Source organism: Ptychodera flava, chromosome 2, assembly GCF_041260155.1.
Source record: "Ptychodera flava strain L36383 chromosome 2, AS_Pfla_20210202, whole genome shotgun sequence".
Lineage (NCBI taxonomy): Eukaryota > Metazoa > Hemichordata > Enteropneusta > Ptychoderidae > Ptychodera > Ptychodera flava.
The window spans coordinates 47,576,980-47,591,968 of NC_091929.1; the positions used below are offsets into that span (position 1 = coordinate 47,576,980).

The window sequence follows — 14,989 nt, forward strand, 5'->3', positions numbered from 1 at the left end:
TGTTAGCAATTTGTAATTTGGATGGAAACTTTTCGAAATATCGCCGAACAAAGTTGCGACAAGGGTGCAGTCGGGCGTAACATGGACGCTTTTCTACGCATTTTCCCATAGCTGTGGTGGCGGGGTTAAAATCGTAAAAAGTCAAAACCAGCCCGTAAAAGGCAGGAATCCCGTCCGAAAACACCACAGCTATGGACCCACAGCTATGATTAATGTAGCTCTGGGTGGCAGGGCTGTGAGTTACCGGCGTTACACGGCCAGACCGTATAACGCCGGTAACTCACCGCCCTGGCACCCAGAGCTATGAATAGGCTACTGCACAAATATCGTAGCTCCATATAATGGACTGTGTGGAAATAAAGCTTTCTGCAATGGGGATCGACATGTCGTGTATGTGCCGGTCTAGCCCTGCGAGTATAATGAGAGTGTCTGGCGTTTCGAAGGCCGGACACTCTCGCCATACTCGTTAGGCTTGTGCCGGTCCTGAGGGATCGCGGTTGCATCATAGTGCGTGTTTATAGTTGCGTCGCTCGTCTTGTCGAACACGGTAAACGATGGACGTTCTCTCAACACGCGGCAGATTTCTTCAAAACTATTCATTTTTAATGATTTGGGTGATCTTTGAGGATAGACGAGTAATTACCAAACAACGAGGTGGTTTATTATCATGGTATTTGAATTCATTCCATCGTAGAAATCCACGGTTACATGTGGTTAGATACATAGCGGCCGCCGCGTGGTATGCATACCACGCGGTGGCCGCCGGCTGCTATATATCGAACCACACTGCACACGTAACCGTATAGAAATCATATAACGGCGATGACAGAGCGGCTCGGTGCAAGGCCTGCATGTGAGCCCCCTGCCGTACCGCACCTAAGGCATCCATATGTTCGCAGTGTTGCTATGAAGGGACGTGGGTTGTACGTCTCGCTCGTGATCTGAACTGTGGACTGTCTCAAATTGGCTCAGTTAACTTGACTCTCTGGAACTATTCACTGTTAACCTAGACGTTCTTTAGGTGATATTGCACTTCACTTCATCAAGTACGGTTTCAAGTAGCTCTGCTTGGCTGGGCCCAGCCAAACAGAGCTAGGATTCAAGATGTCAAAGTTATCACTGAAATGCTCAATTAATATTTCGTCAACATTTGAGTATGTGGTGATCGGATTCCCGGCTGTTGGGGATTCATCGGTCGAAGGAAACGTGAACCATGAGTTTTTTGAATAAATTAATTGTAATTTCGCGCGTTTGGGTTTTTTTTGGTTGGCGAGTGCTCGGGGTTTTTTTCGTTTTTTTTTCTTTTTTTTTCGTCTTTTCTTTCTTTTTTTTTTTTTTTTGCTGTGGCGTGTGCTCATTTGGTTTTTTTCTTTCCACAGCCCACGCGTTTTTTTGTATTTGCTGTGCCCATGGCATTTTTTTTTAATTTTTATTGTATTTTATTTTTTTATTTTTTTTAGTAGATGATGTCCACTTTTGTCTAGAGCCATCACTGCCGAATTTTTTCTGTGATTTTCTCTCTTTACTGTTAAAGCGGCTGGTGGTTCATATTATATTTTTGATTATCTACAATACGTTTTTTTATGAGACGTACTGCTTTTTAATTTTCTTAAGTACATAAATAATTTTATGTATGCATGGCTTTTTTGTCTGATTCTTTTATAATGATTTTCTGTATGTGGTTCACATTTTAATTTTTTGTAATATTTTTCCGAGTGGTAGTAGTGGTTTTTTAGTGATTTTCCTGTGATTTTTGTGTACGTACCACTGTAAACACCTTATACTTTTTTTGTAAAATCAGCACTAATTGCACCTTTTACGCTAACTATTATACGTGTATGTATGTCGATAGGTATGGATGTATGACTTTTTCAAATCGTTGAAAATTGTTCATTTCCTAATTACGCTTTAAAGAATATTCTCAAGTTAAAATGAAGTATTAAATGACATTTCTGTCTTTTGGTTTTTAATTATACTTTTCTTACTTATTTCCTTCCGTAATGACACCTAATTTTTATTTCAATCGAGATAGACAGTTTATTTTTGCACTGAATCGATAAATATTTTTGAAACATTTGGCGCGCCGTAGTATGATACATTGTCTGGAAATGTTGTGGCCAGTTTTTGACCTCCCCTGAACCCCTGAAAAATGTATATTTAAAATTTTTTTTTTTTTTTGGAAAAAATCCTTTGCCGACCTACCTACCCTACATTTGGAAACCATGTTATCGGAACAGCACAATTTTTTTTGGCTCAGTTGAAATTTACAGATTTACATGTTGGCAATTGTGAGCCACTTTTTATTGAGTGTACTTTTGCCATGAAAAACAGGGCATGGTAAGTACTTTGGTTATCTATATTCCCCAGAGTAAGTACTACCTGAGAATGAGCTTTCTGACATGCACCAACTCTTGTTGAACTTGATATTAACATGTGAAAGACACGCGATAAAAACCGTCTTACACTCCTTCGGATGTGTAAAATAAGGTGAGGAGTTATCGTCAGAAAAAGTGTCCCTCTAAAAGAAGCAGAAGCAAGTACTCGAACGTGTGAGTGAGCGTTTGGGCACCCAACAAAATCCATCCACCGGAGCGGACAAAAAGTCAAAATTGCCGAATTTTTCCGGTTTTTTTTGGTTCCGAAATTCAAATAATAAACTTGTTTCTGCGGATTTAGTTGATATATAAGCATATAATTGACCATTTTTCACCTCAGACATTGTAATACTGTGATGCAGTTTATAAGATAATTAGGAAAGTGGAACATACATAAATATTGGGGAACTGGAACAAACAGACCAATTGGAATTTTACTCAAAAAGAATTTACCATACATTACAGTATAGAAAAGATAAAGCATACTGGTCCTGATGTCATGGAAATTTACAAAAGAATTCACAGCCTTTTCTAAATTCTCTCTATAGCTTTCGGCTGTATTACTTCGATTCGTTAATGTAACTCTGTGATTAGTTGATTTTATAATAAAAAGAGAAAAGACACCTCTAATTTGAGATAAACTTGTCAAAGATAGTGATAAGCACGTTTTTTTACCTCAGATGTGTAAAGTGTGGCGAGGAGTCAGCGCCAGACAATTTCGTCTCTCTTAAGGAAGCAGAGGGTGTACTCGACCGTGTGAACGCGTGTTGGGGCACCCAAAGAAAACAAAGGTCCGCCGGAGCGCACAAAAAGTTGCCAAAATGGCCGAATTTTCCCGTTTTTTCTCTCCAAATTCAAATAAATAAACATGATTTGTAGATTTTGCTTACATTTAAGAATATAATTGACTTTTTCGACATTCTGTCCTCTAGCCGGTCATTTTTTGGATAAAAAGCCTCCATAGGTAGGTAAGCTTTAAAGAAATAAAACAACTAAATATGTTACATTAGCTTTCTATCTCCCCCAAATCACTCGGGTTCAAAAACAGCAAAGCTTTACATGCCTAAATCTCGTAACCCAGTGTGTACTTAAAGATCAATGACCCTGAGTGACCCCATTTTGTACTTAAAGATCAATGACCCTGAGTGACCCCATTTCAATCCAAAGTACAAAAAATTGTTTGTGTTGTTGCTCTGTTTTTTTATGCGATGTCTGAACTTTTCCCAACAACAGTGAATCCTTTGTGATGAGACAGTTCACTACCATGCAGACTGCTCTTGTTACCCACGAATTAGTCCACGAAGAAAGTAGGACCTGAATTTGAGTTTCTAACCAGAGCAAGTTTTGCCTAACTCGAGCTTCAGATTTAACAGTTTTGTGAAGAATCAGTAACAGCTCCCAATATGTTATCCAATGTCAGTGGAAACTTTGTGGATATTAGTTAGTTCATTGTTATGCCAGGTACTTTGGTCATCCGTAGTGCGCAAGGGAAGTATTACCTGACGTTAAGCTTTAAGGCATGCAGAAACTATTGTTTGACTTGAGATTTACGAGTGAATGACACGTGTTAAAAACCGTTTTATACTCCTATAGATGTGTAAAGTGAGGTTTGGAGTTAGCGTCAGAAAAAGCAGAGGCGAGTACTCGACTGTGTGAGGGCGCTTTGGAGCATCCCACAAAAAAAGGTCCGCCGGAACAGACAAAAAGTTTGACAAATGGTCGGATTTTCCCTATTTTCTTTCGAAATTCAAATAAACTTTCTTTGCAGATTTATTTTATATCCAAGTTTATAATCGACCTTTTTTGACGTACATCCACTTACTATCATGTCAATTTTTCGATGAAAAGCCTCCACACGTAGGTAAGCTTTAATCCTTTAAAAACTGAGAACGTTAATTACGAAACAATCGGACATCTCCAAATTAATTGGGACCAAAAAACAGCAAAGCCTTGCATGCCTAGAATTCTTTTAATCCAGTGTGCTTTAAGGTCAATGACCCTAAGTGACCGATGTCAATCAAAAGTGCAATAGATTGGTTGTTTTGATGCTTTGTTTTCGTGCAGTGTCTGAACTTTTCTCAATACCGACGGATCCTTTGTCGAGAAGAGACAGTTCACTGCCATGAGCAGTGCTCTGTTTACTCACGAATATAGTCCGTTAAGAAAGAAGTATCTGAGTTTGAGTTTCGAACCTGAGCAATGCTTGCCAACCAGAGCAATGCTTGCCAACCAGAGCAATGCTTGACTAACTCGAGCTTCAGATGTAAAAGCTTCGTGAGATCAGGGTTAGCTGAAAATATGTTATCCAAAGTCAGTGGAAACATTGTAGAGATTTGTCAGTTCCCTATCATGGGAGGTATTTTGGTTATTCATAGTCGGCAGGTTAAGTTGTACTGAGTTTGAGTTTTCTGACATGCAGAAACCCTACTTTGAGAAAACATGTGAATGTTACCTGATAAAAACAATTTTCGTTACTCCTACAGAAGTGTAAAGTGAGGTGATGAGTTAGCATCAGAAACTGATGTCCTTCTCAAAGAGGAAGTGGTGAGTACTTGTCCGTATGAGGGCGTTATTTGGCACCTAAACAAAAAAGTCCATCGAAGTGGAGAAATGTTGACAAAAGTAGCAGAATTTTCCCGTTTTCTCTCTCGAAATTCAAAGAAATAAACCTCCTTTACAGATCAATACAAAAACATTTAAGCATCACTTGTTCTGGAAATTTATGATCAATGGTTCTACCCTACGAATTTTACACTGAGGCGTTGTTTTATGCGTTTGACCGGTTACGAGTCCTGTAGGCTATACAAGTGCAGCGAGGCCGGGCCGAGATTGTCGTGAGGGCCTGCAGCAAGGTAAAGTTGACAGCGTCCACTGCAGAATGCATGCGTTTCGCCTTTCACGTTGGGGAGGCAATTTACCGCTGGTTTCACAATGCCTTTATACCTTTATAAAAGTTCAAAAATTGACGCATCAAAGGCCAAGAGTCTGCAAATATCTTAGCAGTAGCTTCATCGTTCTTTCTAAATTTTCGCTGAGATACCAGCCGTGTGTATACTGGTTCTAGTCGTTCTGCTATGGTGTACTCAGCTGTTTAGTGAACCTCATTATTTACGGCCTGGGGATCTGAGGAATTACATTAGAAACTCTGAAATTTTGAGTCACACCCCAGCCAACCATACTTAGTTTGAGTAATCCCCTGACTAACACAGAAATTTGGGTTACCTGCGCCCAAGTAACAAAATGTATGGATACAAAAGTTCACCAAATAATCAGTATCCCTTTAGTATAGTATTGTTTAATTTAGATGGGCAGCATGTCATTATGGTATGGTTAGATGTCCAAATGGCTATTGAACTTAGGTCAATACAAAAATATACATTTCTGTGATGATACAAAGCGTGAATTCACAACAGTTCAGTTTTGTCCTAGATCCTGTGAACTTATAATGATATCTGTCGAGAAAATTTCTCCATGACCCAGCCTCTCCTTCCACCTCCGGTCACAACTGTAGAAAACTACTGTGTGACATCATCATCACCACTGTCGATCCTCATCTTCACTGTCGCTGGTGCCATCGAGTACATTAACAACGATATCATTCTCATCGCCACTATCTTCTGTCATTGCTAGTAGTGGCAATCAATATTGCTGGTAGTGGCAGCTTCTTGCTGTTATTTCCTGGTTTCATTTAGTTAATATTTATTGTTCTGTTAGAGTATTTATTTACTTTATTTTTAACATGTATAAGAGTAAAATATACATTATCAAATAATCATTTTGTCATGATTGAGTTCAATATATGCTTGAACATAAGCTTGACATGCAAAGAAAGTTTACATTTTTGAATTTCGAGAAAAAATAACGGAAAAATCGGCCGTTTGGGGACTGTTTACCGAAACAGATTTGTTGTTGTTTTGTCGACATGTCTAGTGGTAACACCCTCTTAAATACATTTACCACATTCTTTGTCAAACAGCTTTCCTAAATCCTTTTGTCCTCGAGTAGTGAAAGTTGAAAGAAATGCCATGATCTAAAAAAAGCAGACTGGTTGATGGCATATAACTTACAAACTAAGTACCGCAATATATAGAAACTTATTGTCAAATTTCCCTGCTGTGTTCTTGGACCTTATAAGATCCATGCAAAGTATATACTCGACTATACGCAGTGATAATGTTTTGCACGCTATCTGTAGCTATTGTCGTGTAAATTATATTTCCATCAAATCAGGCGGGAGAATGTTCATCATCGGAATATCTGGAGTGTGTATATTTGCTTTTCCATTCACAGATTTGTCTTCAATCATCTGTAGGATGCTGAGACAACACTCTTGCAGACTAGAAAGAGGAAAGAGTGATGACACCAGACTGTAAGTTTTCCGCCCAATCGAAATGTTGTCACTTTGCAGCAATATATGTGAACTCACTGAGCGCTGACAATATAGATACCGACAGACAAACAGAGTTTGAGAATAGAAAGAAGCAAAGAGGAAGAGTGATAGATAGTTAATTAAACAGAAAGTCAGGCAGACAGATAAATAGACAAACAGACAGATAGATGTAGATAGACAGACAGACAGACAGGCACACAGATTGACAGACAGACAGACAGACAGATATAGATAGATAGATATGTATATACATATAGAGACAGGCAGATAGACACACATAGACATATAGACAGACAGGCGGATAGATAGATAGATAGATAGATAGATAGATAGATAGATAGATAGATAGATAGATGATAGATAGATAGATACACTATTATTTAGTTACGATCTTCTGGGACAGTCATTGTCCTCGTTACAACTTGCAGATTCACATTTTCTTTGCTTACCTGATATGTCCCATGCTCGCCAAACGTTCTTCAAACTCTTGACCATAGCGTGACGACTGCCTTACAGCCAAAGCCATGCCAATGTTGACGTTTCCAACACAATACGATGCAATACGTATTCCATTATCCTTCATCATCTGTTCTTCCTGGAAAATTGATGGACGGTATCTTACACCCATTCCCACAGACAGAGGTACAGGCACACACAGACACACGCATGTATTTGTGTGTGAGTAATTTTGAGTTTGCTTAAAACAACACGATATGTGCAACAATGTTAAGTAACTTAAAACGAAAATAAGTGCGAGAATACGAGCCTGCCAGTTAATAACACCAGCAAACAATAGATAACATTTCACGCGTAAATTTGCAAGCACGCTGAATTATACTACGAATCGCAAAAACTGATAATTTATTATCGCTGATCAATATCACATGGACTTTCTGTATCGTCAATTTCGTGTTTGCAAGGCGTGATATGTCAGGTGATTCAAAGATATGCATTACCCTAGCCTGCAATTTTCAAGATTCGTGTTGCTATTGCAAACATAATACTTTTTAACATTATCGTGTTACTTCTAAAATATATATTAGTTAAATATCCAAATTTTCATTCCGATTTAAATGCATTTTTGCCAAAGTCTTTACTCCATTCACGTTGTATAATATTTCTAATCAAGAGCCGATTTTAGCACTTTTTTGCAGTTTGATACACAGACTGGTTGATTTAAAACTTCATGTGTTAAGAAACTTTCCCGTTTTCGAAGAAAACGAACAGTTTATTCTAAACCACTAGATTTGAGATAAGCAGACAATTTCTTGACATTGAAATTTTTACGTTTACTAGCGAATATGGTGGCTCTTTAATTTTAGAAATTATCAGCGGCCTGAAAGGATCGCTTTGCGTTGATAAGCATCGTAGTTACACTGAGAAAAAATATTATGATATATATATACAGAGGAAGGCTTATGCACTGAACATAGTTTTGCCTGAATTCTGCCACGTGTTCACATTTTGCCTGAATTCTGCCACGTGTTCACATTTTGCCTGAATTCTGCCACGTGTTCACATTTTGCCTGAATTCTGCCACGTGTTCACATTTTGCCATAATTGTCCAAAGATGGCAAAAGTGGTAATACCATAACTTCAGTAAGAAAAAATAAATTTGCGTGATTTGGATGAAAGCCAGACTTGATGACTATAAGTGTGAAAAGAGTGACGGTGAAAGAACTTTATCCTACGAAATTACTACCTGTAAGTTGCATATTATGCACAAGTCTTTTTAAATCTGACAGTATATTTGTCAGCTAAGAGGAAAGGGCATCATAGTTCAAAAATACACTTGTGGCAAGTTATCCAAACGTCTGGGCTGCTTTCTACCTTCATTTAATTTGAATATTGCAGCACACACATTCTGAAGGATCCGGCGTTTTCATCTCGATGTGTTTTATGACTATAACAAATGGATTCATCTTGGGATAAACCCTTGTGAAAGCGATGTGATTAGTCAATTACCAGGTGTATATTAAAGTAAATGTGATTTTTTCTGAGAGAGGCAGGGAAAAGCCATAATAAAATCTTATATAAACTTTGGGGAAAAGATAAACTTACCGCCACACTCCTGGAGAAACCAACGACGCCATGTTTTGTAGCCGTATATATCGGAACATACTTGTTTGGAAATAAGCCTTGAATGTCAAAAATGAAGATATATATTTCATTAGAATATTTATTACGGAAGCTAATATATGTATGTGACACAGAAATTTACTGAGACAGACATGATAAGAACGGTCTTCCAGCAATATTTAAGTAATATGTCAAAAGGTAAAGGCCGGGCTGAAATGATAAAAATTCGACAAAATGCAACAGATATCGACTTTGAACTTACGTTTTGTACCAAAGAAAAACTCTTTAAAGAAACCCAAACAAATGCCCAGAATTTAGGAGTTATGTCATGTTTGTACAGATTGTCTTACCTGCAATCGAGGAAATGTTGATAATAACTCCCCCATGACCGCCATGTTGGATGCCCATGTACTCTACAGCCATATAGGTACTTCGTATTAAACTTGTCTTTGGCAAGTAACAAGCGGATAAAACATACAACAATATTACCGTTTTAGTGGAATTCTACGAATTTGTCTTAATCTACAAAAACATGTACACTTAACAATTCATGGCCTAGATTTATAGAATATGGTCTGATAATATTGTTACAGTTTGAACGTTGGCAAATTCTAAGAGAGAACGTTCAAATATAACATCTGAAATGAAATGTGTACATACCAAGTTTACGTCAACTGTCTCAACCAATTTGAAATCATCACAAATGGCAGCATTGTTGCACACGACGTCAAGCCTACCAAATCGCTTCTTTGTTTGTTCATAGGCAGCTTAAGCGTCAAGAGAGAGACAAATGAATCATTGGAAAGAACTTGCAATAATATTTTATCACTAAGGACAGTGTAGTTATCCTCAATATTAGCACCAAGCTATCGATACATTAGCGTCCTTTGACGTGACAAAGTCATTTGTACTTTTAAAACTCCATCGAGTAACTTATCCATCCCATGGAAGTATTCTGAGTACTACCTAAATGTTCTATAGTATTTGAACCACTTGTGATGTTCTTCTGTTATTGCCGTTTTAATTTATTCATGACGTGGTTTTGACACAATGGAATTGTAGTATGCCACGCACGGGCACGTGATAATCTATACTTTTGCATCTTTTCTGATGTCGATAGAAATCAGCATCTGATTGTGTTCTTTATGGCCTTTGTATGCGAAATAGGCATAATATTGTATAAATGGACACACACTGACTCAGACACACTCAGAAAGGCAGGAGCCACTCACAGACAGATTCACAGACCTATTCGGTTTGTCCATGAGGCCTAGCCATGGTTCCCATTGAATGAACAATTTTCCTGATCGACATCATACTCGTCTGTTAAAGCGCCTTTCTTATATTTCTAAACGAATAAAGACATCAGAGACAACGGAAATAAGTCGCAGACACACTCCTTGACGACGGCGATGGATTGTCAATCCGGCATCCATATGTGCACCATATAAAATTACATTCAAAGATTACGAAAACAGTTGTACAGGATGAGGTAACCATCATCCACTTCTTTGTACATCCACTATATTTGATTAAGCAATTAGGAAAAACACCTTTTGTATGTTCAGGGCACAACACTATGTATAAGTCTCTAGCTTTCCATAGCGAGTATGTTTCTCCTCTAATACACGGATCTCGACTCGCCATCTTTCAGGTGCCGCCAACTGGTAACTTTCATAAATTTCGCAAAATCATCACAAAACATGTTTTGAAGGCTGATATACCGATTTTACTTATTTTTGACCTTGACCTAAATTTCAGAGGGGAAAGTAGAGCTGTTCGTAACTGCCCTCCCACTGGGACACACGAAAACTATGCCCGCCCGCTGAATTTTCATGCCCACTGCCCTCCAGTATTTATGGTCTGCCCGCTCCCCACTCCCCACAACAATTCAAGCTCCCCACTGCCCTCTCCCCACTACTGAAATTCCCAATTTCCGAATAGATGCCCTCTAGGCAACCTAGAACAACGCAAAACCGTGCGAGCAGCTATTTGTATACCTTCAACCACGGCTTTCCCCTCCCTCTATACGCATTATCCGGTACCCACAGTCAAAAAAATTCTCCCCGCCCACTGAAAAAAATGAAATTTCTTCCCCGCCCACAGTAAATATCGGTTTTTTCTCCCCGCCCGCTGATTAGTTTTGAAATTTGCCCGCCCGCTGAAAAACTGCGCACGAACACCTTTTTGCACGAACAGCTTAGTTGGCGGCACCTGATCTTTACACTGAAGTTCAATATCGTATATTGTTTTGTTGTGACACGCGTAATTTTCAGGGAGTAAATCTCCAGTTACAACGCGAAATATTGGGAGGCAGAGGGGTAAATGAGGGAGGCAGAGGGGTAATTATGAGGGAGGCAGAGGGATAAATAAGGGAGGCAGAGGGGTAAATGAGGGAGGCAGAAGGGTAAATGAGGGAGGCAGAGGGGTAAATGAGGGAGGCAGAGGGGTAAATGAGGGAGGCAGAGGGGTAAATGAGGGAGGCAGAGGGGTAAATGAGGGAGGCAGAGGGTAAATGAGGGAGGCAGAGGGATAAATGAGGGAGGCAGGGGGATAAATGAGGGAGGCAGAGGGGTAAAGGAGGGAGGCAGAGGGATAAATGAGGGAGGCAGAGGGGTAAATGAGGGAGGCAGAGGGGTAAATGAGGGAGGCAGAGGGGTAAATAAGGGAGGCAGAGGGGTAAATGAGGGAGGCAGAGGGGTAAATGAGGGAGGCAGAGGGGTAAATGAGGGAGGCAGAGGGGTAAATGAGGGAGGCAGAGGGGTAAATAAGGGAGGCAGAGGGGTAAATGAGGGAGGTAGAGGGGTAAATGAGGGAGGCAGAGGGGTAAATGAGGGAGGCAGAGGGGTAAATAAGGGAGGCAGAGGGGTAAATGAGGGAGGTAAAGGGGTAAATGAGGGAGATCGGGAAAGGAAACATGTCACTCATGTTGAAACCATCGCCATTTTGTTCTCCATCTGTTTGTCTCGCAATATTTTGACAGTGCTTTTCCTTACGATACCTCTGTTAAATATTTTCAAATCTCGCTTCGTTGTGGACATACTAGCTAAATAAATAAATAAATAAATAAATATATATATATATATATATATAAATAAATACTACCTCTCAGATTATTTTCGTCTCTGACGTCACACTCTACGAACAAGACCTTGTTACCACCGTGCAACTTCTTCAACTCTGCTGTGGTTTCAAGTCCAGCCTCTTTGTCAATGTCAACGATGCTCACTCCCTGTAAGATGTAAGGTAGACAGTTACAATGACTCTGTGGTCAGGTATCAAAATATCGCTATCAGTCAGTCGTGGTTAGGTTCTACTATGGAATAAAAATGAATTAAAAGAACATTTGGTTTATCGTGTCCTTCCGAGTAAGAATGCAAATTAAAGTAGGGTTGACTGTTATCTGAGTCATTCAACATACGATACATTTTAACGTCTAACGGGATAAATATCCTTAATATTACTATCTAATCACAATTCGAATATAATTTTCATCAATGCTCGGCCAAAATTAGGCGACATAGAGAGAGAGAGAGAGAGAGAGAGAGAGAGAGAGAGAGAGAGAGAGAGAGAGAGAGAGAGAGAGAGAGAGAGAGACAGCTGGACAGATGTGCTCAATTGTTGGAAAATTCGACTCCCTCTATAGCAATTCGGGATTCACACTAAAGTTTCTGCGACGATTAACATAAGCACGTACAAATTGAGTTCCATGTTCTTTGACTCTTAACCTTTGTGAAACTATCAAGGTCACCTGCTACTACACAAGACTTAACTAATCAGACACCGTACGGATCAAACGTTGTCCTTTCTGAAGGCCAGTCCAATTCAGTTAGAAAATTGTCAAAATTACCTAAGCGAAAAAATTGCAAAATGACAGTATTGTCCTGACATTCATGGGGTCACAGAACGAATAAAAACTGGGAGGGGTGGATATATTTGCTGTACAGATATTCATTCCGTGATGCCATATTCCATATTCCGGTAACTCCACTCGACGGATCATCGACAGCATAGAAAGTTGGGAAAGTCGAGTAATATTTTACGAAAAGTGTCACATATTACAGAAACTACACAGAAAATGGTCATATTTTACAATAGTGACCCAGACCTGCGCCTCACTCATTGACTGCAGGCTTCCTGAGATGCTGGGTCAAAGGATCAAAGGAATAGCACAATGATACTACAATAGTGATCCCTTCATTGAAAGTCTTGTCTGTCGGACATTGTGTGGATCTCACAGTCACAACGGGTAACCTGAAACAGTCAAACTCCAGTCAAGTGGAAGTACACTATATCGGCACCAAAATCAAGAAATCTTTATAGACAGTCAGCCTCTTGTCGGAGATTTGATTTGGAGAGGGGTTATCCCTGTCTTGTACGGCAATTCTGTAGAACTATAATTATCAATTCTGATACCCTTAGGTGCAATCTGAGAACGGCAAATGTCAAAAATATGTTGTTTTCAAATCCTAACTCTGATATGTTCACACGAGCTAGTGTACCACGTACCAAATCTTTATTTGGATGTCACACAACAAATCAAATGATATCGTTGCGCACAAAAAGACACTGATATAACGCATATGGCTGAAGCACTTCACTGAACTGACAGAGGCGAGGTTATCTACAATAAAGTAAAAGTCCGGTTCGACAAACATAGAAATTGATGATGACTTCGCAAATTATCACAAGATGGTACACGTAAAGGGCTAACAATTGAGTTCAACAAAAACAGGAAGCTTTGCAACTACGGGATTAGAGATAAGAGTGTTAGTCCCCGTTCAAAGTAGGTCAGCAGACAGCATAATTGTTCGGTGCACATAGGTTAAGACCTGGGTCAGTCTACAACAATTAATAGTTGCTACACGTCTGTGGAATTGTGGACATCAAAATGATTAAAATGAATACGTCAGTAACGATCTTGCCTTACCAATGCACCTCTTTGGAGTAACATTTCTGTCAAACCACGTCCGATTCCACGAGCAGCACCAGTAATCAAGGATATACTATGTTGCACGACTGCCATCTTGTTATCGAAAGGTTGGGCAGTTTGTAATCAAGAACACACTGAAATTGGGGTCGTACCCACAATGCTGCTTGACTTTTGCACTCGGGCATAAAGCCTGATTCAAATGTATTCCTTTTTTACAATTTCAAACTTGAAATTTCAAAATTATTTTTTAAATAAATGCTCCTAAACTATCGATTGTGTTTAATATTCAAGTTTATATTGAATTAGAAGCAGATATTTGTAGGTGGTACAAATTTCAAACTTTCAAGGTAAAGTTATCAGCAACTAAGATGGTCTCATCATATCTCCCGTCAAGCATGTTAATTTCCTTTGTCATGAACATTCAAAAAGATCAAAAACCCTTTCTTTTACTGACACAGGTACAACTTATGCCTTTATTTTTATGGAAAACCATGACTGACTTAAGTAAATTGGGCATCATGTTGTCTGGAGTATTATCATTTTTGGATGCGCTATTTTGCGGGTTGCGGGCTGCGGGCTGCGGGTGCGGGCTGCGGGCTGCGGGTTGCGGGCATGAAAAAATGTGTGATTTTTGGTATCATTTTCGCTAGTAGATAGAATAAATGCTAAAATAGTATCTAGATGTATTTGTTTATGGAATAAAAGCCGTGAACTTCTTGAATAATGCCGTTATTTTAGCTTACATCTGGTAAAGCACCACCAACGTCAGAATAGTCCATTTCCCATCCAACATTCGCCGTTGCACAGCGCACTGCCGATCGAAGCTTTCGAAATGATATGACTGAACACGGATGAGTAATAATATGAACACAAGACAGATTTCACAACAACTCGCTATATTAACTTTTTATGTAATGATTAGGACGGATAGTTTAAAAGTAAGTTTCGGATCGTTGACAGCACAGATGAACTGGGAGATGAACTTCGGTTCGTTGAAACTCGACACGCCTAATAATTTGTTACTTTTTCATAGAATGCCATGCCCTTCTCACACTTCAGATTAGTTCAACCGCCGATAAAAGCACAATTTTCAGAATCGTTTTCAATGCCGTTTAAAATTATTTTACTGTGGTGAACACGATAATAGTCCTAGGAAACTTTTCATAGTCACGCTGGATCAAATGCATATGGAGCGACTATCATGCTGCAGGT

The 14,989-nt window shown here is 39.3% G+C and overlaps 1 protein-coding gene across 1 annotated transcript; it reads right to left on the bottom strand.

Annotated features, from left to right (window-relative positions):
- Positions 1-5,219: 5,219 nt before the first annotated feature.
- LOC139122575 (15-hydroxyprostaglandin dehydrogenase [NAD(+)]-like) lies at positions 5,220-13,894 on the bottom strand. The gene is made up of 7 exons (XM_070688119.1): positions 13,775-13,894; positions 11,950-12,076; positions 9,505-9,611; positions 9,195-9,291; positions 8,827-8,903; positions 7,215-7,360; positions 5,220-6,712 (listed from the first exon to the last, which is right to left on the bottom strand). Exons 1-7 carry the CDS (start codon positions 13,868-13,870, stop codon positions 6,586-6,588), a joined length of 777 nt encoding a protein of 258 aa, XP_070544220.1. The 5' UTR covers positions 13,871-13,894; the 3' UTR covers positions 5,220-6,585.
- Between the last annotated feature and the right edge of the window lie 1,095 nt (positions 13,895-14,989).

What these genes read in the sequence shown, in the direction of transcription:
- LOC139122575 (XM_070688119.1), bottom strand. Translation starts at nt 13,870, where the DNA reads ATGGCAGTCGTGCAACATAGTATATCCTTGATTACTGGTGCTGCTCGT. An exon ending in AGACGAAAATAATCTGAGAG is followed by an intron (nt 9,612 to 11,949) that starts GTAGTATTTATT and finishes TTGACGCTTAAG; the next exon opens with CTGCCTATGAACAAACAAAG. An exon ending in AGACAGTTGACGTAAACTTG is followed by an intron (nt 9,292 to 9,504) that starts GTATGTACACAT and finishes TACTTGCCAAAG; the next exon opens with ACAAGTTTAATACGAAGTAC.